This window comes from Syngnathoides biaculeatus, chromosome 8 (assembly GCF_019802595.1).
Source record: "Syngnathoides biaculeatus isolate LvHL_M chromosome 8, ASM1980259v1, whole genome shotgun sequence".
Classification (NCBI taxonomy): domain Eukaryota; kingdom Metazoa; phylum Chordata; class Actinopteri; order Syngnathiformes; family Syngnathidae; genus Syngnathoides; species Syngnathoides biaculeatus.
In genome coordinates, this window is record NC_084647.1 from 24,037,816 (window position 1) to 24,065,725 (window position 27,910).

The following is a 27,910-nucleotide window of genomic DNA, read 5'->3' on the forward strand; positions in this document are numbered from 1 at the left end:
TGCTGTCTCACTAAAAAAAAAGGCTGCATTTCAACCTACAAGAACCCCACTTTGAATTAGTGCTGTTTCAGCAAAAAAAAAAAAAAAGTTCTTTTTTTGTAGTTAAATTTTCTTTGATTTTTGTACTCTATAATTTTATCTGTTTTAGTGAAAGGGTTACTTTTGGGCAATATCAGAATTTGCACATTCGTAATTTAAATTTTCGTTAATTTGACGTCCATGCTTCGATTTGAAAAAGTAATCAGAAGTTATTCACACACTGGTCGGGCAGTAGTCAGAAGGATTTTTTTTTTTTCCACTGAATACTTCCGTAATTATTTGGAGGACTACTTTTTACTTTTACTAGAGTCATATCATTATTCAGTAACAGTGGTTTTATCCGTGAGAAAATAGATTGAGACGACTATGCAACATTAAAAATTAAAATAAAAAAAATACATTATGGGACCCTGAACCTCAGCGCTGCGGGGCAGATGAGCTACCCACTCTTTCACCGTGCGAGCCTTTGTTTTTTTTTTTTTCTTTTTTTTTTTTTTGCTCACCATGTGTGGGGGTCGCTGAATTTGTAAAACTGCTCAAGATGTTAAAAAATGGATACAGTATGCGTGTATCCCGCTTTTGACAATAAATAGAAAAAGCCCAGCTCAAAAACATCCAACTTCCCTGTTTTCTCAAATGCAGCATAAGCCTTTCTTGGCACCCGTCCTCTTCCGTTGTTCGGACTCAGAATGTACCGTACGCGCGCAGCGGACTCCGAGCTCAGACTCCTCGGGGGAAGCGTGGAAGATTCCCCAGATGGACTCAAAGCAGCTTTCCAAACATGAACTGGAGCCTCACTTCGGGCTCGTTTCAAACTCGGGTGTCAACGAGGAAGTGGTCGGATGAGCTGAATCAAAGCCATATGAGTCTAGGGGGGATGACTTCCTGCCTACACACATCCTCGCCGCTCTTACTTCCTTCATCCAGGCCCCTCTGCGAGTGTCCTCCACATGTAGCCCTTTGTCACGCCTCTTCACGCTTTGACGGTGCAAAGCACAGCTGCGCAGTCTGGCGGCATCGCCGCCCCTCTCAAATCAAGAGAAACAGGAAATTGCCGTTGAAACACAAACAAACAAAGCGGCGGTTTCAGAGCATTTCCGCCGCCTGACTGCCTATCGTCTCATCTGGGAGCTGAGCCGGGCCCTGGGCTCACTCAGTAGAAAGAGTACTGGTTCTCCACGGCTCGAGCCCGTCGGGTCCCGTCAGCGTCTTGGTAGTCCTCGGACGCGCCGCTTGAGGCCTCCAGCAGGCGCTCCGAGCTGTTGCTGCGGCTCTGCAAGCCCCCGCCGGTGCCCGGGTCGCTGCGGGAGAGCGGTGGGAGGGCAGTGGGTGAGGAGGAGGTACTCGAGGAGAGGGGGGCGTCGGCGGGTGGCCCGGAGGAGGGCGAGATCCCGGGAAGGTGAAGAGCCGGCTGGGCGGAGTCCGGGCGGCAGCTTGCTTCTCCCCTTGGCGGGGTGACGAGGGGAGATGCGCTCAAGTCTGTGGATCATTGAGAGAGCAGAAATTAGCGATGCAGCCATCGAACATTGTGACAATCAATTATCTTACCAATTATCCTATTGATTGATCAGATAATAATTGATTTGGCATGACTTAACAACTGGTATTATTGTTGTCCTTTTGAAGTCACTATCGTCATGTTCTACAATATCGGCAATATCTGTGACTTTGGGTGTGCGTGGCTTTTAAAAGGTGAGCGTGGGTTGAATTTGCTTTTGCCAGATTTTGGCAATTTAACTGTGGGTTTTTTTCTTTCATTAACAGAGGGATACCAACAATTTTGTCCATGTGTGTATGTACTGCATAAACTAACTGATGACACTGAAGGTGTGTGAGGTCAAATTTGAAATAAAGAGACCCTGGGCATATTAGATTGACATGGCAACAGGTAGACAAATAAATGTGATTGGACAAAAAAAAAAAAAAAAAACATCTACCTGCACATTAAAAGCCAAGAAAAATACCACAATGGGAATGAAGAGAAAAGACTGCTGGGAATCAATTACCACCATTTCATGCACCAATCATTAGAATTTTACTTGTAAATGCAGAGCAGCGCGGCAAACGGCTCACTGGGCCGGACCACCTACCCCTGATGTCAATTACTGGCAGTTTTTCGCCACTCGGTCCCTACTCCCCACATATAGCGGGGGTTTACTGTGTCTTGGTGGAGTAACTTTAGCACTACAAGGCTTCTCTTTCACAGGCAGCCTGTAAAAACTGCCAGTGTGGACCTTCCTTTATTATCCTTTGCTAGTGAGTCCTGCAATACCGGTGCCAAAGACACGCCTGACCAGTGTATCAATAACGCCTTTTACACCAAAATCAAACCCTCGCTCTATGCGCAACACAGAAGGCCCCTTTGTGACAACCAAAGCAGGGCAAGGTCCATGAGTCCAGGCCAGCATGCAAAGATGCTGCGGTATAATGGCCCCCTCAGCCTCCTGTACAGGGGGGGCATTCATGGGATGCCAGGGTGGAGGGTCCGTGCGGCGCAGGTTCATGGAGTTTCAGGTGTGCTTACTTCTAGAAGGAGAAGACATCTATCCATGCAAGAACACAACTGACTTGCCAGAAGGTTCCGTGCAAACCTTTACTATCCTCTGGCGAGTTTAAGGGCCAAACTGACACACAAATGGATTTTTTTTTCAGGATATTAAATTTACGACCGAACATAATTTTGGGGCACTTTAGCTGTTGTTTTCATGTCAGAATGCAAAGCAAACAGGATATGATTTGATTTGGTTCACGAGGCTTGCAAAGATACGCTTCACTCGCTGGCGTGTTTGTATCATTTTAATTGATGACATGCTAATCAATTAGTGATTTTTCAGCATATCAAATTAGCAATTGAACAAAATTTTGCGGCGCCAGCTGCCATTGATATGAGACTGCAATAATATACAACAGCAAAATAAGGTATAACACCAACTCAAGCAAGCTGCCGTTTTTTCCCAATTACCTGAAAAGTTGCCATTTTGGAGGTGAAGGGGATTCTGCCCCATAGCTACATAAAAATCAAATCTGAGTTTATACTGCCGCTTTTTAGTGTCATACATTTCTTTTTCCACAGTGGCTGTGCAGCGAATTTGGACTCCGCTTCTAGCACTGACGTCAAAGCAAGACATTGAGCGCGTGTCTATTTTGACGATGAAATTGGGGTGTTCCAAAAGTAATTAGTTATTTACCAACAGCCCCCAAACAGATTAATATTACATATTAATATCAAAGTACCGTAATTCCCGGCCTACAGAGCGCACCTGGTTATAAACCTCGGTACACAGAAAGAGTTTAATGCTAGCTTAGTATGTTTACATTAAATTTACATGACGTATCTTCAAAAGGGCAACATGGTGGTGCAGCTGGAAAGCGTTGGCCTCACAGTTCTGAGGAGTGTCTGTGTGGAGTTTGCATGTTCTCTCTGTGCCTGCGTGGGTTTTCTCCGGGCACTCCGGTTTCCTCCCACATCACATAAACATGAAACATGGACGCTCTAAATTCCCCCGAGGTGTGATTGTGACTGCGGCTGGCTGTCTCGATGTGCCCTGCGATTGGCTGGCAACCAGTTCAGGGTGTACCCTGCCTCCTGCCCGTTGACAGCTGGGATGAGCTACAGCACTCCCGTGACCCTTGTGAGGATAAGCGGCTAAGAAAATGGATGGCTGGATTTTCAAAAGTTGATTAACCCATTCAACATATTTTTCACGATTAATTAATTGACTAATCAACAACCCTAAACCCTAGTAAAGATACAAATGTAGCATTCCTATGGCAAAGGATAAAAAAAATGGCCAAATGTCAAAATGCGGGTTCGAGCCAGACAAACTTTAGCGCTTCAGCTCCCAACTGAGCTACTTCAGCAGTAAACAATTAGCGTGGGAAAAACTTGATCAAGCGATACATTGGTCATGTATGTACAAGCATTGTTTTGTTTTCAAGAGGTGTTTTAATAAAAAAAAAAAAAAAACACACACATATATATATATATATATATATATATATATATATACACACATACACAGTAGTGAAGAAAAAGTAAATGCTTACCTTTAAAAATATGTATATTCAAAAAATACAATACATAATAAAATACTTCAAATAGAATTAAATATGAAATTGTTCTTTACCTGGATTAAGTTCCTTGATACTTTGTTACTTTATGTTTAAAAAGCACTTGTCTATTTTTATTTAAGGTAGCGTCGAAGTAAACTAAATTCCATTCAACAAAGTTAAATCAAATCAGATATGGAAAAAGAGTATGCGCTGTGGCGACCCCTAACAGGACAAGCAGGAGGGAAAAGAAGAAGAAGAAGATCCAGTCTTTACGTAATATACCACAATCAAAGTCCAGTGTAGTGTTGCATGATAAGTTTAATGTTGGCAAGTACCTGCGCTCCTCTGCACTTGAACGTAGGAACGTAGCGTGATGTCTGCCGAGCCCCCAGACTCCAGCGGGATGGGGTGAGCGTGGAAATGCCTCAGCATGTCTGACACAGTGTGAAACCACAAATGGTGGACGTGGCACTGCCCGTTGTCGTTGACCGACAAACGGAGATGCTGGGGTGGGGGTGAGAGCAAACAGAGATGGCAGAGGCACAGCTCGGTTCAGTGAACATTTGAAGCCGTCGGGGCGAGACGTGGGTCAGAGGCGGGCGGAAGCGCACCGCACAGAGGGCGAGCATGCTCCTTCCTCAACACGGCTGGCTGACAGGATGCAATGTGCAGGAAAGGTTACATAATGTTACGGGAAACAAAGAGGGAAAAGACAAACAATTCTCTTTTGGTTGTTTTTTCTCCCAGTTTTCATGATATGAACTACAGCGTCTGAGGCTTTTTGTGCATATACAAAAAGGCCGATTTGCGTGGCATTGTTCTGTGGCATCAAACTGCACATTTTAGAGTTGTCTGTTATTGTGGCTAGCCTAACGGGCACCTGTGCAGTAATTATGCTCAGGTATGGAATTTTTAGGCCAGCTATGGAATTTTAGAGCTGTTGAATGATCTCAGGACTGACTTGGTGCCAGGTACAAGAAAAACTCATGGAATGTCACCAATGAGCACTTTAATACAACTTTAATCTCTCTTCCATCCCTTAAAACTTGATTTTGCCCTCCAGAATTTTCCGCGCTCGAAAAGCATCACAGCTATCAAAGGTGGAAAAGATATTTTTTAAAAAAAACAGTCATATTCCTTACCTTGGCTTTGCCCTGGAAATTGAAGGTAAGAACATATTCGCCGGGCCGCGTTTCACTTTGGCGGATCACAAAAAGCCCGTGGCTCCTGGCCCCTCCCGCCAGCACTAGCTGCGCTGCACGGACGCGTGACAGCGTCCCATGGAACCACGGGTAACCGGTAAGGCTTGCGTCGCCGTCACAGTCCTTCAATGCCTCGCTGCTACCTGAGCACCACACAATATACTTTTTGGATTTGTTGCACTGTTTGGAGAGGAAAACAACATACATTTGTATGTATCATTTGTTCTTTCCATTTTTAATTGGCAATAGAATATTAAAAGACAGGGAAATTGTTGTTTTGATAACCATCCTTCCATTTTCTGAGCCACTTATCCTCACGAAGGTCACATGAGTGCTGGAGCCAATCCCAGCGATCTTCGGGCAGGAGGTGGGGTACACCCTGAACTGGTCGCCAGCCAATCGCAGGGCACATGGAGACAGACAACTGTCGCACTCACAATCACACCTACGGGCAATTTAGAGTCTCCAATAAATGCATATTTTTAGGATGTTGGAGGAAACCGGAGTGCCCGGAGAAAACCCACGCAGGCGCTGAGAGAACATGCAAACTCCACACAGGCAATGCTGGGATTTGACCCCAAAACCTCAGAATTGTGAGGCAGACACTTTAACCAGTCGTCCACCGTGGTGTGTTGTTTGTTATTGTTCATTTGTCCTTTAATCTTGTTCTTTACAGAAAAAAAAACAAAAAAAGCTCTCTTTACAATTCAATTTCAGGGTCAGATCAAAAACACAAAATTAAATAACGGGGCACGGGACAGAATTTCCTTTTAATATTTAATTGGTTGAGTTTACATGACCAGGAAATTTGGTAAGGAGTATTATTTGGGCTACAATGCCTTGTTAGCCACCAAAACCAGTCGAGACAGGCGTACTCAACAAAAGCTGAACAAACTATTAACTTCAGATTCAAAAGTAGTTCTCAATCAATTTGTTTTGTATGTGTAATAATATGATGAGGCGATTATACATTTTTTGGTATCACACTCCAAAATCATTACTGAGGGAAACCATAACTTCAATGTGGCCTGCAACAAAAAAAAGTTTGACTCAACTTCTCTAAACATAATCGTGCATGTCAATATGGTTGCTGGATTGTGGTCATGGTCCAGACCCATTGTGATGGGTCATTCCCAAATTTCTGGTTAATGCAACCCCAGCCAATTGCTGACTGGCAGAAACCCAATGTACCCATATATGGTCGTATTGAAAGTCTTTTTTCAGACAATATCAAGTGAAAATTCAGTTAGACACATTTGAGTAGGCCTGTTTTGTTAAAAATTGACTGTAATGGTTTATTGGAGAAGGAAACGCAACAGCCATGAAGTTTTATTTGTGTGCCGATTAATATCCATCTATTACACTTAACGTCGCCTTTATTGCATCACGCATGAAAGCCTTTTTGCTCTGTTAGGGGTTTGGCGCGAGGCACGGCTACTAGCACATTCGTACCATTCTAATCCTGTTGCGTTGATGTCGGTCCAGTACTGTTCAAGCACCGTATACAAAAGCAATTTAACGCAAAATACCAAGTTTAGAAACGGGGTGTGGTCACTCAAGCAAGATGGCGTCTTGTTTTGTTTTCTCCTGAAAAGTAGTGATTTTGGAGAGGCAAGGATTGCACCCGACAGCTACAATATTAAAAATTAATTCAGTCATGTTGCCCATTTTCCAGTTTGTATTATTGATCTGAGTGACAAATGTGTTGTGTTCTTTTTGTATTGTAATACTTTCTGTTATAGGATTTTTGAATACTAATTGAAAATGCAAAGAAGGAATGAAACACAGATTCTAGAAGAAGTGTAGAAGTTATTGCCTGCTGCAGTATTGGAGCCCTGGGCCTCTGGAGACTGAAGGAAGCGCTCTAAAGGCATGTGGGATGGATGCTGGGTGAAGGGGGGTTCCCTGCAACGCACTGAGGGGGCACTGCAATGCTCTGCCGCTGCTGGACATAACCTCTCCGGCGCTCGGTACACACCTAAACAAGTTCGATTGCATCTATTACGACACGCCGGCACGTAAATGCAGACGTGAAGACGACGGCGCGGCCGCGGGGCTCACCCTCAGAAAGCAGCTCGCAGCTGCAGGAGGCCACCATGGAGCAGTCTTTGGCTGAGGCCTGACCGTGAGGACACGACGCCAGCTCGATGTCGTCGCCGCTGTCCCTGCATGCCAGGGTGACCACCAGAGTATGTAAACAAACAGCACCGTGTCCAAACACACATCCTACAAATAGAGTCATATACTCAAATAGAGTTGACATCTCTACCAACAAGAAGGAATGCCAGTCATTGCTGTCTGTGTGTGTGATTTTGTCCATGTTTGCGTAAAGGAATCCTTCACTAATTGGATGATTAATGGATGTGTGTGTTTCCGCACTCCTTCTCCATCCTTCCACCCCCTTGCTCGCTTTCTTCTTTCCACAGCAAATATTTATGGAGAGATTTACCCGGGGTCTATGCAGTCTTGGATGTCAGCGACCCAGGAGTTTTTCTGCAGCGAGTCGATCGTTTCCAGGATGTATTCGCCCCCATTCTCCACCTATGGAGTCACCACATTGATTAAAAAAATAAATAATTGTTGTCCTTTTGGTAGGAATACATTGTTATTTTCCAGGTGATCAAAAAAAAAAATCTAATTATGTAGTCAGATAACATAGCCAATTCTCGCTATCTTGATAAATAAAAAAATATTTTTCAACATGAACTCCATTTCATCTTGCTTGTTCAGACATTCATATTTCTAATGAATTATTTTGGAAGACTTTTCAATGTAGTGGCCCCACTTGCTCAGTTCCTACCTTTAAGACAAAAGTATTGTCTTTGTCAGGCATCTCCAGAGGCATGGTGGTCCTCACCTCAACAATGGCAGTCAAGGGGATGCTCACCTTCGCTTTTGAAGACTGAACATGTAAAACAGAAATGACTTTAAGTGATGAGCTTACACGTTATGAGCTAACTTAGACAATACGTATTTGGTCCAGAAGTATTTGGACATTAGCAGACTTTATATCCATTTCCACATTCTGCCTATCCCAGAATTCTATGGGTGAGAGGCAGGGTAGACCCTGAACTGGTCGGCAGCCAGTCACAGGGCACATATAAACAAACAACCATTCGCACTCACACACATTCACACAAAGGGGCAATTTAGAGCCTTGAATTAACCTAGTATTTTTGGAACGTGGGAAGAAACGAGAGCAGCCGGAGAAAACCAAAGAAGGCAATCAGTATACATCATATTGTCAATATATATCAGCGATATATAACTAAGCTGGGCGGAAAAAAAAAAAAAAAAAAAAAAATCATGCCAGAATCCTTCCCTGACTCCAACCCTATTGAGAACCCAACAGCTCAAACTTAAGAGGAGGCTCTCTGAGGGTGGCCGTCAATATATCCGATCTGTTGCGGTTACACTGCATTACCGAATTTTTTAAAAAGGATCTTTTTTTTTTTTTTAAATAAGGATCATCTTCAGATGCTTGCATGTTCCAGTGGACCAAGTGAAAAATATTACAATTAAAATACTGTCCGTACTATAGTAAAATGGTTTCTAATGAGCAGTTTAATTGTGTCATAGTAGGCCAGTAGCAGAATAAGACCACTCACTGTACATGCAATTACGAAGAGCTGATGTTTAAATAGCTCTTTTACATTAAAACACTATACTTAGCGCAAAAAGTGGGTTTCAAACATAACTATTAGACAACCTATCTCTGGCTGTATGGTAAACAGGCCTCAAAGTGGTCCCTCGGGCATGATAATTAAGGGCCCAAATGAGTCATGCACTGTAGAGCCACTACCCCGCCCCCAGTCTTGGAAGCCCTCACACACAGCATGGAGAAGGCCAATTTTTCACACCATCAGCGGACTGTAACTGATGCAAAACAGGAAGAGTTTACGCCATGCGATCAAAGAGGCTGGCCTCCATTTGCCCTTAGCCAAGGATAATCTGAACACATCCACATGGTGTGTTTTTATGTGTGCCTGTGGAGACTGATGGTCTGGCTGAGGCTTATCAGCTGATCTGTCTGAAGTACCAGCGTTCTCATCTTGAGTCTGGCCGCCATCCACACCCACAATTCCTGTTTGAGGATCACATGTCAAGCGAACACTTCCGGTGAGCCTGCGGCGGACAGAACCGCCTCCCCCGTCCTCGCGGAAATCAACCCTTCGCGTTTGACCATGTGACATCCATCTATCCATCCATCTATTGTCTTAGCCGCTTATCGTCACAAGGGTCGCGGGGGTGCTGGAGGCTATCCCAGCTATCATCGGGCAAGAGGCACGGTACACCCTCAACTGGTCGCCAGCCAGTCGCAGGGAAGATACAAACAACCATTCACACTCATATTCTCACCAATGGGCAATTTAGTTTTCAATGAACCTACCATGCATGTCTTTGGGATGCGTGAGAAAATTTAAGTACCTGGAGAACACACATGCAAACTCCACAGAGGATTTAAACCCGGGTCTTCTGAACCGTTAGGCAAATGTGATTACCAGTCAACCACTGTTCCACCTTTCACAATACTATCTAGCGTATAGTAAAACGTGTATGTATAACAGATATAATAATATATGAATATATTTCCAACAGTCTTTTGTCTTCATTTCATGTGCGTTGCTCAGCTTCCAGTCGTTTACAGTGCAGTAACTGTAGCCACTGGAAATGGTCTAACCAATCAGATTTTAGCTTCACTACAAGGCTGTGTCACATTGGTATTTTTCCAAGTCCTCTGATTGGTTCATCTAAAGAATCCTTTGATTGGTTGAGCTGAATTTGGGAATGAGAACTGATTTACTGACGAGGATCATTTTGGACATGATTAATAATTCATTTTCAAGGTCACCTAAAAAAAATAAATAAATCTACTATTTGGAGGTAAGACTCGGTCAACCAACATGTTAGTTACTGCCTGGAATGTTTTCAACCTGAAAAAGAATTGTGTAACACTTTCAGGGCAGCATTTATTTATGAAAGAAAAACAATCAAAAGGAGGTCTGCTGTGTCTCCATCAGCATTAACAGTCCTCTTTCATGGCGATTCCTCAGAATGATCATCAACTTTGACCTCACACTCTGCCCGCAAAAGACAGCAAAGGCTAAAATCTTGTACAATTTAGTTGGTTCTCATTAAGGCCCATTTGGGTAAATTCCCACGAGACAATTTTTAAAATACAGGCACTGGAATTTGCCCAAAATGGGTGCTTCAAACCAAAATCGCTAGCTTCCTTTTTGTATACGGAATGGTTTCTCGAGACTTTTGTTTTTTTAATGTTTGCTGGTTTATTAGCATTTTTTGTTTTTTTGCGGGAAAAGAAACAATCACACTTTGTTGGAAAGTCATAAGGATTTTTTTTTTGTCAAACGGTCACAAAATTCAATTTGTTTTTTGCCAAAGAATGTGTGAGTCCTCATGACAGAGTTCATGAAGGAGGTGTGTATTTACAGGGCATGTAATTTGGCTGCTGATCTAAATTGGGATTAGCCTTGGTGGAGGTCTGCACTCTCAACTACACAGAAATAGATCATAATCAACATACCAGTCTGTATGAATTTAGTCTGTGCTCTTTCACACCTGCATACCAGCTTCACATGGAATGGTACGTTGTCCATGTCCTTCTAGCATTTTATTTAAGAACATTGAAATTATACACATGGGGTATTTGGTTTACAACGGTACTGACATGTGTGGTTTTGAGGTCACAAACGGCGTGCAATGAACTAGTTGGTGATGTGGCGTAAGAAAAAAAAAAAAAGTAATCATGTAGCACAAGGAGGTACATTCAGTTACCACCTTACTTATTAATACTGCGTTAGTATGGGGTACTAAAATGGACCGCATTTTCTGTTCCAGAGCTGTTTACTGTTTAATCACAGTATTCCTTCCGATGCAGTAACTTGGTTAATAGTCAGACATACACAAAACATGATTTAGGAATACACAAAATGGCTGTCGTTTTCCATTGAAAGAAAGAAGCCTTCAATTTGGGTGAGAATTTCAGTAAACAAATCTATTTTGACCATTTTAAATCAACATGGCACTAACAAAACAGTACACGTCATCGTTCCTGTTTCCCATATGAAACCATATGAATGTTTAATTTCCTCATCAGATTATTAATACAAAGCAAAATGATAACTAGTTCTCTGAAATCAGAACTCAAAGATAATAGTTCAACTATTGGTGAAGTCACAGTGAAAAGCATTTTTGTAACAAAATCCTTGCAATAGCTCAACATTATTATTTATCACATCTACAAATTTTAAATTTGGGGACTGATTTTAGCAAAATTTTGGAAGTTGATGATGTGCTTTCGTGGGCCGCATAAAATTATCTGCTGCCCCCCAGGCCTGGAGCTTGACTCGTGCTAATGAATATGGTACATAATGGCCCCACCAGTTTTCTAAGCATCCGACACAAACCAGAAAGTAATAGGCTAACTATCCATTCATTATCTATTGTGCTCATCCTCATTAGTGAGCTGGTCTCAATCCCAACAGACATTTGAACAACCCAACCTATATTCTGGACTGGTTGCCAGCCAGTTACAGACCATATAAACAAACATTACAATCATTCAAACAGACATTCGCACCAATGGACTATTTAGTCCGCAATAAAATTAATATTATTATAATAATTATGTTTTTTGTGATAGGGAGTACCCGGAGAAAAGTCCTGCAAGCACGGGGAGAAAATGATGAAAAGTAAACAAGTAAAACAATTTGACACCACTTATCCTGTTCAGGTTGTCAGGGCGCTGGAGCCAATCCCAAATGAGTTCAGTAGAAAGGCGTTACACACCCTGTAATGTCGCAATTACTCGTAGGGCACAGTAGGGACAGTGCGCGATTCACACTCCCACGCTACTTGCACCAAAGTCAGGCGAGTGTACCAGTACTAGACCATTAGTGCCTGTACACTGGGTAACAGAACATTACTAAAAACACTCTGTTTTGAGCCTCTATGTAGTCATTATGGCATTGTGGGGTGAGGTGGGGTGGGAGGATGATCTAATGGTGACCTAAGACACTTGCAAAGTAGTCTCACTACTGTTTGTAATACAGGGAGGTTCATTTCCACATCTATAATTTAATCAATTATTTCAAAGTTATCGCTTCCCCTGATGGGATAGTGGATGGTGTGTGGTCAGTGGGCCTCTGCTGTGTCATCATGCAGCAGCCGGTAAGGAGACTGCGCTTGTGACTTTCATGTTCTGACAGCGCTGAGTGTGCACTCCAGTGACGTGGACAGGACGGTGGAGTGGTCACGAAGCTTGTCTCAATTTATGGAAGTGGTTTTTTCACATATTGCTGTTAATAGAACACAACATGTGAGAGTACTGAGGAACAACTATTTTGGGTCTTCAGCCCAAGATGAGGAAGCGATCTATTCGGATTTCTGCAACACCAGTGGGGAAATTTTGCAATGTGCTAAGAAGGGTCAACATGATAGCTTCTTTCTTTCCATCTCCAGACCCCTCAATCAATCTCTCCCATGAGCGTCTTGCAACCCCCTCTGCCACCTTCAGTCCGGAAATCCCATGCGGACAAATAAGAAGAGTATTTCTTTGGTGCCAATCTTGGGAAAAAAAACTATACGAGTTATAACTTTTTATGTTGCTGACTCACGCTACTCAGAGAATATTAATATGATCCAAAAAATTTATGAGCAGAGGCTAGTTCAAAGTTTTTGGGCTATTCAGAACTACACAGAGGACTGTAAGGTGTCCGTTCCTGCTTTAATGGTGCAGAAACAGCAATTGATAATGGATTTATGGGATTATTGGAAGAGTCCCTTATTCTAAAACTATTCAATAACTGCTCCACAACAACTAAGTAAATCGTCGCTGTCAGGCGTATAGACCCTCCAAATATGGTCAAATTTATATTTTTTTCAAATATCGTTAGTATTGGTCTGTCCCGACCTTGTCTGTTAATTTTTAGGCAATAGTAACTTATTTAAAGTGATGAAAAAATACCTTGAGATCAAATCTGCTGACACTTGAAGACTCAAAATATCTGTGAAGTGTTGTAAAACTATGCCTCGTTTCTCATTCTGCAGAAGCCGTTTGGAATATTTGTTCACTATGTTTAGAGGCTGGATGTTTTTAAGACAACAATTGAAAACTGTAACCTTAAATACATTTGAGAAGGCTTGTCTTGTTCATATCGAACACTGTAAGACCTTTAAAAAGAGTTTGGCAAGATGATGAAGTCATGCATAGGCTTTTGGTTCAGTGAAGGCCTTTTATACACTTTCTACAGACAATGATGGTAGCATGCAACGACATACCTTCGGTGGCACATAGAACTCCAGCAGGAATCTCTCGGACCCTTCCTCCCTCTTGCTCTTCCTCAGCAACAGGCGGCACTTCTGCCACTGCGCGGCGCCCATGCAGTTGGTGTCGTCAGCCACCATGTACCTGAGGGCCCCTTCCCTCTGGATCTCCAGCATCTCGGCCTTGTGCCCCTGGGACCCTCTGGGTAGTCGCAGCTTTTGGGACCACCTCTCTCCCACCGCTCCAGTCGTCGTCTCACTTCCAGCAGATCCTCCTCCGCCGCCAGTCCCGTTAGGCTTCCTGGCTGCGGCGGGACCATCTGGCTCGGGGGAAGCGCGGCGATGCCACATTTCTTTCACCCCGTCCACTACGCACAGGCTCATGTTCCTCAGCGAAAAGCCCTTCTTGAAGCGAGCTTTGGGATGGCTCACCGACACGTCCTCGGAACTCCGGGACTGACCTAAGGCAGACACCTTGTGTGTGGGCTGAGGGCCCCGGGCACCAGCCGTGGTGCTGCCTCCTCCACCTTCCATCCCGCCCCCTCCGCTGTCCATGCTGTCCAGAGATTCGCTGGAAGCACCGGCTTCCTTGCGTCTCTGATAGAGCTCGTGGCTGTAGGATAAGGGACAGCCCTGTATCCCCAGGAAGGGAACGATGCTGTACTTGGGCGCGACGTTGAAGCCGTCCTCCCCCGGCGAGGATGCCCGGTTTTCCCTGGCCTGGCTCAGAGCTGCCGAAAAACACTCCAGGAAATGTTGGGCAAAGTGTTGCGAGAAGCTGGCATCAGCCCCAGGTGAGTCGTAGCATGGGTTTTCTGAAAGGAAGCGCTGGAACTTGTCAGCAAAGTCTGCAGCCGAGGCTCGGGCATGGAGTTCGCAGAACTCTCGCCAGTCGGGCAGTGGGCACGAGGAAGAGAGTTCCGGGCTACCGGGCACCGCTGCTCCGTTCATCACTGGGCCATGCCAACCCACCGAGGAGAGGCTACACGGGAGAAGAAGAAATAAAAGGCATAAGATCTTTGACATATAGCATGCTTATATGATCTCTATTTAATGTTGAACATTTCATGTTCCAATAATCCATCACGTCATACCACACGCTTAATGATTACAGAAACCATCACTCACAGCAACGTACGCACACAAACACAAATATAGTTCTCCGACTTTATTTTCACACAGTGCTAACAGGTCAATAGATTTCTCAATGGCGTGTCATTGAATTGGGCTACTTTCTATGTTGGCCTATGTTTTCAGTCAACCACAAGTGTTGAAGTGGCCGATTTCTCCTGCCTCGCCTTGTCGGACCGAATACAGGAACTGCTACTTACCACAATGGGTTCGCACAAAAACACAGCACTCCAAGATTTTTTTTTCAAATTTGCTGACAGTTCAACCTTGGCAAAGGTCTGCTAATGTCTTGCATACCAACATGTTAAATGCTAACAGTCTAGCACATTTAGTGGATTGTTTCTGACCATATTGATAACCTATATTGAACATACCCACAACATCAGGAAGAACACAGTATTGACTTATCGCTTACACCCTAAGAAGAGGCATATTGTACAGATTAAAATCATTTTCTAAATTACTGCTTGGTGGTGGAATTACAAACACTATGTACCTTCGTTATGCTTAGTTTGGTCAAGCTCTGGATATATGACCTGGAGAATACCACAATTTCTCAAAGGTGGAAAAGGCAAAGCTGCATTTTACAAATATGAACATTACAGTATGTGCAAAGAGCTCATTGGATAAGCTTTCTAGACGCATGTGATAACTAGGCACTCAGTAGAAAAAAAAAAAAATACCTCCACCAAGGCCAAACAATTTGTATTTGAATCATCAAGATAAACAATGTTTTTAATGCCTCTGAAAACAGAAAAAAATGCCCGCCCTTATTTCCATTTGTTTTATTTTATTCATGTCAAAATCTGTCCATCCATCCATTTTCTTAGCTGCTTATCCTCACGAGGGTCGTGGGGAGTGCTGGAGCTTGTCCCAGCTGTCAACGGGCAGGAGGCGGGGTACACCCTGAACTGGTCGCCAGCCAATCACAGGACACATTAGGACAAATAAGAATTCACACTCACATTCACAACTTAAGGGCAATTTAGAGTCTCCAATTAACGCAACTTTTTCTGATGTGGGGGGAAACCAGAGTGCCCGGAGAAAACCCATGCAGGCATGGGGAGAACATGCAAACTCCACACAGGTGGGGCAGGGATTTGAACCCCGGTCCTCAGAACTGTGGTGCCAACACTCTAAGAAGTCGGCAACCATGCCGCCCCAAACCGAATGAAAATGTGCCATATAAATACGCAAATTGGAATACATCTCAGTCAGAATGGAATTTTGTTCCATTTTACAGGGGTGTGATATTGTTTTTACTAAACTATTTAGAAGAGTCCAATGAAATGTACTTCACACCATCTATACTGTACACCGAATTGGAATATATCTCCTCACAAGTAAACAGTTGACCAGAGAGCTTCAATTGAAATGATTTCAATCGGAATGACAGTAAATGTCGTGTAAATAAACCCAGTCACTGTGTGGTTGGTCTGCCGAAAACGAGCCCTTCACCTGTCAATCAAATATAAAAAGACATTCACTGGAGTCAACTCCTGGATAAATACAATGTGACACTGAGGTTATACTTAATCAAAAGTTAACATTCACATAAGTGTTAATTGGGGAGTAACACACAATAACGTGGAGCAAAACGCTGATGTTTTTACCGACAGCATTTTAACTCACTAGCTTGTTAGCTTGCAGACTAGCTTTTTAGGTCATGAGCTAGCTAGTTAGCTCGTGACAACAATGTTAACTTTCCCTTAAACCTGCCGGTGCCCACTACTAGCTAAATACACAGCCGTTTAACTTGCTCGCTGTGTAATTCCCACGCTGGCTCAACAAAATGACAATTTAACGAATCTGAAAAAAACTATCGTGTCCCATTTTATTTATCAAAGAATAAGTCAATATTGTAATTATTGTGACAGGCCAAATTAGCAGAAAACTTCCTCATAGAAATTTCCGGTACGTAGAGACTTCTGTAAATGCAATACGATTGTTACAGTTTTGACAAAAGTACAGATCCTCATCTTGATCAGAACACACACCAAAAATGAATTTACTTTTTTTTAAATTGATTCCCATCCCTCCCCAGTGTCATAGAAAGGGTTCCCATCTACACCCGAGTAGTTTTGTTGAAGCGTGAAAAGAGAGAAAATTATTACATATTAGTGCAAATGAAAAATACATGTGAGAAAACTAGAAAAAAGTTAATTTAATGCCAAGTGGTTAACTCATGTTGACAACCTGAAAATTAATTACAACTCCTTCTTTTGTATTTGTTTTTGCAGCAAATCCCTGTTTAACACAGGATTGAATCTTTAACAAATGTCCAATTTCATACTGGATCTAATTCACAACAGAGCTGTTTTGAATGTTCACCGTATGTGGTCCCCTTCTCCCTTAATTTCCTGTTATTGTTCTGCTATCGTCGTTTAATAAGAGCAAATGGGAAGCTGCAAACCCCAAGAAACGGTGTGTTGGAAAAGGAAATCTCCAACGCCTGGCACAGCCATGAGCTTGCCCAGCTCAACTTTTGTGACAAGCGATCAGATTATGTTGATGGTCTGCTTGTGGGTTCTGTCAGAGCACTTTAATGGACTCTCGGTGGTCCATTCATCTCACTCAGTGTTGTTTGGCTAACTGATGAGCGTGTTTGCAAAGCACAGTCGCCACCCTTATCCCTGCATTCCTGGTCCGTGTGTACGGTAGTACTCATTGCATCCATAGCTGGAATTTATCAAAGCTGAGTAGAAGAAAGCACTCGGAGTGTTAGCATTGTTTTAGCACGTATACCCTTTCACATTGGTATTGGTATTGCTAATGATATCATCCATCTATTTTCTTTGCAGTTTGTTCTCATTAGCACCAAAGGTGAGCCAAACTGAAAATTTCAGATTTTTTTTCCAAACTTACTACATCAATGTACTTGCGTTGTTGACGTACAGGCGAGTCATTTTCGTGAGCCGTGACGAATTAGTGTGCTTCCGATTTCCAAATCCTTCGCCAAAGCTGAACGGCTTGCCAAAAAAAAAAAAAAAAAGTTACTGTTGCAAAAATAGAATGTTCCAGACTTAAAAGATACCATACCAATGCCATTCTCTCTCTCTGCTCTATGTACAATACACAACATGGCTGCCACATCAATGGGCCACATTCAACAGGGCCACCACAAATTTCATCTGGTAGTACTGTATCTCTGTGGCAACGATTTGAACCCAGATCCTCAGAAAGTTTAGGCCAACGCTCTAACCAGTTGCTCCACCAGGCCCATACTATAATACTACAATGAAAATGCATAAGAGGTGTAACATCACTTTGAAAAATATTGCACATTTTCCACCACAAGTGGGTCTGGAACATATTCCCCGTGATCAAATAAAATATACTTCAACTCATAATATGTAAGAAGTGTTGTGCAAATTTGTTCAAAATCTCATTAAATTATTATGAGTACCAAGTCCAGTGTAATTTCACATCATGCATGCTGTCCTTGAGCACACTAGTAACAGCGACATCTGCAGAGAAGGATTGCGCTGCAATACACATGTTGATCCCATTATTTGTTTCTGTGAAGCATGAACATGAAAGGACATTAAGAAGGAAGTGGGCAGGCCCAGCGACACACACGCACACACATAATCACACAAAGAGATGGCAAACATTCCACACGTGGTTAAAGATACAGCATAGGACAAACATATGCGGACATTCCCAGAAATTCCTGGGAAAGCAGCTTAGCGTGAAATTGACTCATGTACAATATAAGAAGTCCATCTATCCATATTCTGAGCTGGTTATCCTCTCGAGGGTCGCGGGTGTGCTGGAGCCTATCCCTCCTGACTCTGGGCGAGAGGCGGCGTTCACCCTGAACTGGTCGCCAACCAATCGGAGGGCACAAATAAACAAACAACCATCCGCACTCACATTCATACCTCTGGGGAATTTAAGAGTCTTCAAGGGGGTCTACGACGCTTGTTTTTGGAATGGGCAGGGAAACTGGAGAGACTGGAGAAAACTCTACACAGGTGAGGCTGGTTTTGAACCCAGGTCCACAGAACTGTGAGCCAGATGAGCTAGCGAGCAGCGTGCCATCTCTTTATTGATATAGGAACAGAAATTATACAACAGCGGTCTGGTGAAAGAGCGTTCAATTGTTGCGCCAGTCACGCTACCCCATTAGCATAGATAGAGGAACACAAATATAATACTTCATGTAAATAAGACTAATTAAGCAAAATCAGATCATTTCCATCAACAGAAGTGACGCTCACTCACACCAATCACTGAACTAAACAAACACATAACCACCTGCCTGGCCCGTGAGAAGTTGCCGAACTTGGCAACAGTTCCCATTTGTTTGAATGCGTATTCATTTAGTCATTAATTGCATATCAGACCCTCGTGAACAAAGACTTTACATGAAAGTGGTGATAGTTGAAATCAATCCACTTTCAGGTACTGTCCACATTTGTGGATCCATCACAGTGTCTCCATCCATTCAGTGTGTGTGTGTGGGGGGGGGTGATGTGAGAGAGAGAGAGAGAGAGGAGAGAGAGAGAGAGAGAGGAGAGAGAGAGAGAGAGAGAGGAGAGAGAGAGAGAGAGAGAGAGAGAGAGAGAGAGAGAGAGAGAGAGAGAGAGAGAGAGAGAGGAGAGAGAGTCAATAGGGCCAACTTTCCACTCATTCAGCAAAACACAACACTTAACATACATTTGTCAAACTGCACCAGACACAGATGTGAATGTGCCCCTGTAAGGACTGCACACGACACGACCCCACACACACACACACACACACACACACACACACACACACACACACACACATCCAGAGTCAGCATGAAACTCAAGCCGCGGGACGGGAGGAAGTGGACAGCTGTGTCTCAGCACACTTCAGCCTTATGGTCCATAATGATCGACAGTCAGGAGAATGATCTATGAATGAAAGAAGGAGCCAGAAGACAGCAGAGGAAGGAGGGTCGCGTGTTTTGGCTGCAGCTGCTAAAACAATCCAGTGAGTAAGCGAACGCGTATGGAGGTGGGAACAACGTTTGGGACCGAGGGGAGTGGAGGTATCCCCCTCAGCTTTCAACCTCAGGGCCACTGGAGAGTTTTCCTCCTTCCGCTATCTGTTCCCTATCTGTTGTTAAGATCTACCACTACTGTGCCTCCTCCACCTCCTCACCTTCCCTGGGGTGGAGGAGGGCCTGATATCTCCGTCAGATGCTTGGGAGTTCTGTGTAACAGTGCGGAGGAGAGGAAAGTAAAGTGCAGCCTGGAAAATCCTTTTTCTTCATCTTCACGTATAGGAGGAAGGCCTCCAGGGGTGACATATGCTTAATGAACACAGGTCAGGGAGCATTTAGAGTGCGTTCCTATTTCACGGCACACAGTCGACTGTTTTTTCACTTTGCAAACAGGGCTGCAGGAAAGCTGTAAAAATCCTGCTGCAGTGAACACATCGGTTGGAACGATGCACGCTAACAAATAGCAACAAAAAGAGACATTGGATAGAATTTAGAAAAAAAAAAAAACTCCACTAGTATTAATTGATTTGATCTTTTCGTACATGTGTGATTTCACCATAACGATGCCTTAGTAGCCAAGAGAAAATGTGTGATAACCTAGAAATAAGTTCGCACAATGAAGGTAAGCCAGGACAAGGAGACCTTCAAAAGTTTGGGATCATTTCACACATAACCACAAAGATATACTGCATTGTGTATGTATTGATGTTAGCTAATTTAATATACTGTAGCCCAGCTACCATTTTGAGTTAGAATGTATTGTAATGCCCCTGGAGCACTTTCAATCAGTTTAATGAGAGAATGGTAAAAAAAAACCTAACAAACAAACACGTATTAATTCCAACAACTAATTCCAAGTGACTAAACATGGAGACTGGCTAAAGGGTTAGACAGTTAACATCCAAAAAAACATCCTTATTCGCCAACGCCCTCTAATATGCCAACACACTCAAAAGCTCAGATACAAGAGTCGAACCGGTTCAGGATCAAATTTAGGATAGTGACCGAAAGTGGACAAAATTAATAGCTAACTCACACTATAGAGTTCAACAATGCAAAATATACTGTATAGTTTTCCCGTTAATGAATAAGATAATAAGATTGGTCAATTGCTCTATACTCAAACTATCACGATAAATTATAATATTTTGTTTATTAATGCCTCTGAAATCACAAAAAATAAGGCCCACCCTTATTATCATTATTTTTTTCTCATTTATTGTGCTTGTAAACCGGTATTGTTCTTGTTATGACTATGGATAGGTTTCCAATTACACCATCTTGTGTGTCATAGAGGTCAGAGAACACAGGTGATGTGTGAAGCGTGAAGTTTTATTCCATCGTTAATTTATCCCATTGGTCTAATAACTGTGGTGATGTCATTGGAAACCTATCCATTGTTGTCGCTTTTATAATTTCCTTTGCTGTTCCTCTATTAAATTGCTTTTCTTTACTGTGTCAGTCATTCACATTTGACCAGCGTGACCGCACGCCTTCACGCTCGCAAATCTGCATAGTCGAGCATGAAAAATCACGCGCGTAAAATTTGTTACGAGTAGAAAAAACAGATATTGAAAGACGCCGCTTATTTTATGTAGTCCTGATGTTAATTTCTGTGTTTATTTCATGAACGTTGTTAACAAAACGAGCCTGCTCCTAAACAACCAGTATTCACCCAAAAACAGGAAATGCAAGTTAACCGTTCTGAGCATGTTCGGAAGTTAGGCCAAAAGCGCTTGTTCCAAGCTTCTTCACGTACTGCGGGCATATTTACGTTGAAATCAACAGCATCGTGAGCCTCGCCAAAGGAAACTCAGTTACACAGAAAACATTTCTGGGATATAACACAGGTAATGTTTTAGTATCTAACTATAAATGAATATAAGATTGTGATTTACTTTGACTTGATCTACCGGTAAGTTCTAACATTAGACTAGTCTGTCCATATATCTAAATGCGAACGGTCATTTTCCCCGTGATATGCGTTATCTTGAGGTTAAAAAAACTTTCCCCTCTACATGCTTCAGGAAGATGTAGATAATCTACTGCTAGCTTTCATCACTTGGATTGACAATAGATACCGCCGCAAATTACGCTAGATTATAACAATACATCATGATTGCCAACTGGAATGTTTCTTCCAATGTATCGCTATCTTGTTGCCACTAACGCCGATTATGTTGAACTAAACTTTCAGCATTTTCAAAACATTGCGGGTATAGACCGTTTGTTTTTATTCCTTGATGGGCCACCGCGTTTAACTTTTCTTCATATTAAGTTTGTCAGATCAAGAATTTTTATTGATGAAAAATTTTAAATACCATTTTATATCATGTTCTACTAATATCAGTTGAAACTGGAAATGATCATTTCTGAGTTTGAAATGTTTGTTTTCTATTTTAATTATTTTGTTTATTTTATTTTGGACTTGCAGGTATGTTATATTAATCCATAAAATTTTTTTAAAGTCTTGAGATTCCATTCCTAATCACAGCCGCAACATTATCTGCGAGCATGACTGACCACACCGGTACATTTTTCAAATGTGAGTGACCGCTGTGTGATATGCACGCACCCCCCTGGGTCTGAAATAAATTATAACAAACTGAAAGACGAGCCTGGTTTACGTTGTGCCTTCTATTCCAAATATAATCGCTTTAGTAGCCCAAATCAAATGAAAACGTGTCCTACAAATGCTTCAATGGGAATAAGCGGGCCAAATCTGAATGGAATTTCATTTGGTTTCACAGGGGGGAAACATTTCCTTTAGTCAAATTGTTGAGAAGTACATTTTTTGTCATTCGGAATAGAGTCGGAATAAGCTATATTTATGCATGTTTGGTCTCAATCGAAATGCGCAGTGACACCCTTGTTTACGCACGTCATAAATTTTGCGGCTCCCAATGGAGCTCAAATATGATGGGGATCTTGTTTTTAAAGGACTTATAAGATGTTTTTCATAACTAATTTTTAAAAATAACCATATAAAAATAATCCCAACGACTGCGCTTAATAGACGAGAATCCGCCTATCTTGTTCAACGACTTAATGTTCACGATGAAGTGGGCGTGTCATACGGCAATTGCGCATAGTGCAGGTTTATATACATAGTAGGAATAGATCACTTCACATGTAAACAGTTCAGCAGAGATCTTCGATAAGTAATGATGCCGATCGGAATGACCATAATGGTCTACAAAACCGGCTATTGTGTGCTTGGTCCACTGAAAACGAGTCCCTTCCAGTCAAAAAATATACATTGTCAACTACTGCCTGAGTAATGTGTGCCACTGAGGTTACATTTAAACTCCCTCGCAGTATGATCGCCGTTCCGGCTCATCACCACAATGACAATTTATCAAGTCTGGAAAAACTATTTTGTACATTTTATTTAACAAATGATAAGCCGATGCAATTTAGTAATTATTGTGAAAGGCCTAGCAGCAGCCATCTGGAGATTTTTTTTTTTTAAACAAATCACTATATATATTTTCCTAAATATTTTTAATGGGATTTCTACCCAAACACAGACACGCACGTCTACACGGACACACAATCCCACATATATACAATCCCCCCCCCCCCCGTCCCACCCTTGCAAGCTGCTTCATGCCAGCAGCACGCCCGCAGTGATCGACTAATGAGCACGATTAGTCATGTTGTGCGCTCACCCCGGGTGGGGTGGGGTGGGGTGGGGTGGGGGAGGAGGGCGTCGGGTCCGGCCATGTTTCCTAAGATTAGCCTGGACTGCACCGGATACACACACACACAGGCACACGCACTCACACACAAACACAAACACACCTCACAGCACACAGAGTACAGTACATTGAGCCAAGCATTCTCGCTGTGAATTCATTGAGGATGTTTTCTTACATAAGATGTAAATAGGGGCTGTGGAGTGAGCACATTTGAGGACAAAACAGATGCCATGTTGCACCCACCCACGCATAACACACACAAACACAGACACAGTAAAACAATGAATTGATGGTAACATGACGGGCAGTATCGATTACATTATTAAGGATCGTTGGAGTACGCAAGCATGCGGCTCTGACACCGCGTGGGGAAAAACATGACCCATGGCAATGTCGAAGATGTCAGATAAGAAGCAGCGGGACAAGAAACAGAATTAGGGGTCATGAGGAATAGCCCCAACCATTCCAATTCTTCCGCTGGCCTTTGACCTGACTGAAACTAACCTCCATGTTGCAAATGGCTAAGGAGTTTTGGCCAAAACACGCAACCAGGGACCAGCAAGGAAGCGAAAGTCTCGCCCAGCCTTGATCCACAGATACATGGTCCGTTTTGATTGAACCCCGTGCTGCAATTCACAAAGTTGAGATTTTGACAAGAGAAAAATAGAAAATACTACATCCAGCGGTAGTATCAAGGAGAATTTACCTTCCCTGTACATGTCACTGTACTTTATAATCAGCCAATGAGGCTGACCTGGTAATTTTCACATCTCATACTTGGTAAGGTAACTTTTACACTGCCTGTAAAACTGGAACTTTTCCAGCTTTTCGTCCCTGTCATTGGTCTGCGAAAACGCTCCCGACAAAGAAATGGGAGGGCGAAGTCGATTCCATAATTTTACACTTTTTGACGTAGTCTCAACTGATTTTCTGCCAACAAAAATGGCATTTTATTTTTCCTTGTTCATGGCATTGCTCTTAATAAACATTGACACGGAATAATGATGCAAGCCCAGCAAATCTCTGTGGGTTACAGACGACATCTCAGAAGACGGACACCTTCCCCCAATCGTTACGCCTGAACACACAGATCTGAAATGAGCCCGTCTTCCACGGGCGGACGCCGCCGCATAACAATATAGCGAGCGAGCCGAGGCATCCATATGGCGACCAGCGATAAAAGGATGGAGAACAGAACGTGTGGGGGACGCACATTCCGCCGCCGACTTCCATTTCCTGTCATTCACCCACCAGGTCTAAATAATTTCGCAGATGACCACAGACCACCAAACACTGTACGAGCTTAACACCTCCACTCCAGTAAAGGAGCTTTTCATTTGGCGGAACAGAGTTACGCTGCTGGAGTCTCTACAGTACTCACTGGACCGACCTACACAGTAATCCAGAAGCACTGACGGAAAGGTAACACTATGCATATTAGTCTGCTAATAGCTACTGCAGCTACATCTTCAGTGGTTCTGTTGACTCCCTCTAAAATTATATAGATACTGTACTATTAATTTGAAGACAATAAATAAAATACAGCAAGAAAGACAAAAAACTCCCAAAAGGTTTGTCAGTGTGGAGCTAATTTGGTTTTGTTAAGTCTCCCACAGGCATACGCGGCTGTGTATGGAAGTATTCCTCCGTCTTCCCGATCGAGCGGTACCACCGCTATTTCTTCATCAGGTGAGGATAAATCCGGGAAATCGGCGCTGGGCATAAATGGTGTCCCATGTAATCGAGCCTTCGTTACGGCACGGTAAACGTCACGTACGCCCACGTAGATCATGTGACTCGCGAAAATGGCAACGCCCCTGAAAATTTGTAATTGTCGACAAAAATCTTCTCAAAACACAATTAAATGAGAGAGGATTTAACATCACATTGTCAAAATAGAGTATATAACATGACCATTGTTAATGCAAACCAGTGGATATTCCCTTTAAATAGTTTTCCCGTGGCTGCGGCAGTTGCATTTTGCCGCTAATCTGCTGTGTGCATCAACGCAACTGGCACAATTCTCGTGATGCCGCATGATTGGTTCATGGTGGAAGGAACTTGCAATATTATTGGCTTGGTGGAGGGAACTTGCAATATTATTGGCTTTTCGAAGTGTCTGTCAAAACATGGACAGATGCAATTTATCGAAGTTGTTTTTAGATGTGTATGTTTCGCAATTTTTTATCACCCTAATTAAGACCTTTTTTGACCGAGCGTTCTCTGCGCTAAACGGCGATAGCCACCTCATTGTAGGTGGGCCACCTCTGAGCTTTATGCATATAACCGCACAATTTTTGCATATGTTATATGAATAAAAATAAGTTTAATAAAAAAAAAAAACGAGCATGAGGTTTTGAACTGGAGCTTTTTATTTGACCCGTGGGCCTATGATCCCTCCCTAGCAACAAGTGGCCAGAATATACTGTAACTCAGCTATTGACCTCGAAAGATAAAATTACATTTCTGTTGTTTCTTTGTGTCGCCTGAATGAAAATAAGAGAAAATGGTTGGAAGTGTCATTATTGTATTAGAATTAGCTTGACTGATACAATTATATTTAAATTTTGGAATGAATAGCAATGACTTAGTTTGTGGTGGCATTGTAGACCACTGGTTAGTACATCTAGTTCAGAGCAGGTTGTGGGTCCACATACTCCACCATGAGTGGTTACTTTGCCAGCTCCGCACACCACACTATAAAAGTGCCATTCATAGAAAACTCGAGGACCGCACTAAACTATTAAACTTTCACACAAAATATCATCTTTGACACCCCTATTCGAAACTGTTTGCGAGTGTGAACGGTGGTTTCTCTATTTGTGGCTTGTGTTCGGCTCTTGAGCAGTTCGGATTTTATCACACTCCTTGCCCAAATTCAGCTGGGATAGGCTCCAGTACACTCACAACCCTAGTGAGGATAGGCAGTACAGAGAATGGATGTATGTTTTTCTGTTGCTTCTTTCTGTCATTTTGAGAAAAATTAGAGAAAGTTTCACCAGAAAGTACCCCCCCCCCCCATTGATTGGTATTGGGGTCGATCTGAGCACACTGTGGTGTGACCTATTAAAAGACACCGGATAGGAAGTCAATAGCAAGCCCAGGAGCGGCAGGAGAGGCCTGGCTGGTGCCGGCTCGCTCCGGTGCCAACATTGGACTTCATGAATGGAGGCCGCTGCTGGTGGTGAATGGCTCACACATGCAAGCGCCGCAGATGAATGGCTGACTTTGGAGACAACACCACGCGGACGCCCACCCGTACGTGGATCACCAGCAGCAGCGGCGAGGGAGCAGACATGGAGCCCCCTTTTAAATGCTGATAAACGGATTATTCGAAGACCCACACCCACCATCCGTCAGTCAGGCAGTGCTCCTTTCCCAACAATGCCCCCCCCCCCCCCCCCACGACTACTCCCGTCAATTTGGGTTTATCTTCACCCCCAAAAGTGGCACCCTTCCAACATGTCGTCCACACCAAAACAAACCACTCTTCTTCATCCTCGCCAACATGGAAGCCTCCCCCCCCCCCCCCAATGCATGACCCAATGGAAGAAGGATGCTGATAGATTCAAGCGGGGCTCACCTCTCAGTGCGGGGCTGGTGTCATGACGACGACGGCTGGCAGACACAATGCTGCTTCGAGATGTGCTCAGATTTGGACTCGAACGTCCCGTGCGCCGGATACGCCTTCTTCACGGCCCCGCTGGATCGTCCTCCATCCCCGCGAGCGACGCACTGTGAGGCAGCCTCTGGCCGCGAGTGAATGTCGGTGCCTACCCAACAAGCTAGCGGGAGGAAGATGACAATGTGCTTCCGGTTTAGCTCTTCCGCGGTAAAACCATCTCTTCCAACCAGTCGAATAATTTTTTGTCATCAAAAGCTGATATTTTAGAGCGAAGGAATAATACGTAGGTTTTAGTTAGATTTTAATACTATTTGAAATCACTTAAATTGGATTATTGGCCTAAAGTCAACAGACGAGTGTCCATCGTCTTTTATTTTGAATGTAAGCGCATATCTAACGTTTTCCTTAATTCAGCAGAAATGTTTCTTTTCACTCACATGTGCGCGCGTGTGCGCGTCACAAATTCAACAACCAATGAGTGGCCTTAAAGGGAAGCCACGCCCTTTCAGTGCGCATGTGTAAAATATATAATGCAATGCAATATAAAAGATATACAGTTAGAAAATGTATTCATTGAGTGAGGCGAATTAAATATCGAGGTCTTAACCCTTTAATGTTTAAGAACAAGTCATCAAATGTACATATTTTTTGTTTTCAACAAATGTGGTCACGTCCTTTGCTCATCACTATGGCAACAACATGGCTCACCTTTACCTCAGTCTTATCAAGTTCCTATAAAGTGAAAATAAACGTTTTCTAAATTTGAAAGGGACACGGTGTAACGTCATCCAATCCAAACCAAGTCTGGATTTTTAACACTATAGTGTTGAATTTTTCATGTGGGGGTCATTGATTAGCATGCATTATTTTTAGACTCGGGGGTGGGGTGAGGGGG

General features: G+C 43.1%; 1 protein-coding gene across 1 annotated transcript; it reads right to left on the bottom strand.

Annotated features, from left to right (window-relative positions):
• Nucleotides 1-88: 88 nt before the first annotated feature.
• Nucleotides 89-27,722, bottom strand: LOC133504900 (SH2B adapter protein 2). The gene is made up of 9 exons (XM_061827635.1): nucleotides 26,974-27,722; nucleotides 13,596-14,562; nucleotides 8,095-8,196; nucleotides 7,744-7,835; nucleotides 7,356-7,459; nucleotides 7,111-7,272; nucleotides 5,235-5,437; nucleotides 4,428-4,596; nucleotides 89-1,518 (listed from the first exon to the last, which is right to left on the bottom strand). The coding sequence occupies exons 2-9, from the start codon at nucleotides 14,529-14,531 to the stop codon at nucleotides 1,193-1,195; spliced, it is 2,094 nt and encodes a 697-aa protein (XP_061683619.1). The 5' UTR covers nucleotides 14,532-14,562; nucleotides 26,974-27,722; the 3' UTR covers nucleotides 89-1,192.
• Between the last annotated feature and the right edge of the window lie 188 nt (nucleotides 27,723-27,910).

Bases quoted from the DNA above. Each gene is read 5' to 3' on its own strand.
- LOC133504900 (XM_061827635.1), bottom strand. From the start codon at position 14,531: ATGAACGGAGCAGCGGTGCCCGGTAGCCCGGAACTCTCTTCCTCGTGC. The intron at 7,273-7,355 runs GTGAGCCCCGCG...GAACTTGTTTAG, and splicing joins CTGCGAGCTGCTTTCTGAGG to GTGTGTACCGAGCGCCGGAG. The intron at 4,597-5,234 runs GTAAGGAATATG...CCCCCACCCCAG, and splicing joins ATTTCCAGGGCAAAGCCAAG to CATCTCCGTTTGTCGGTCAA.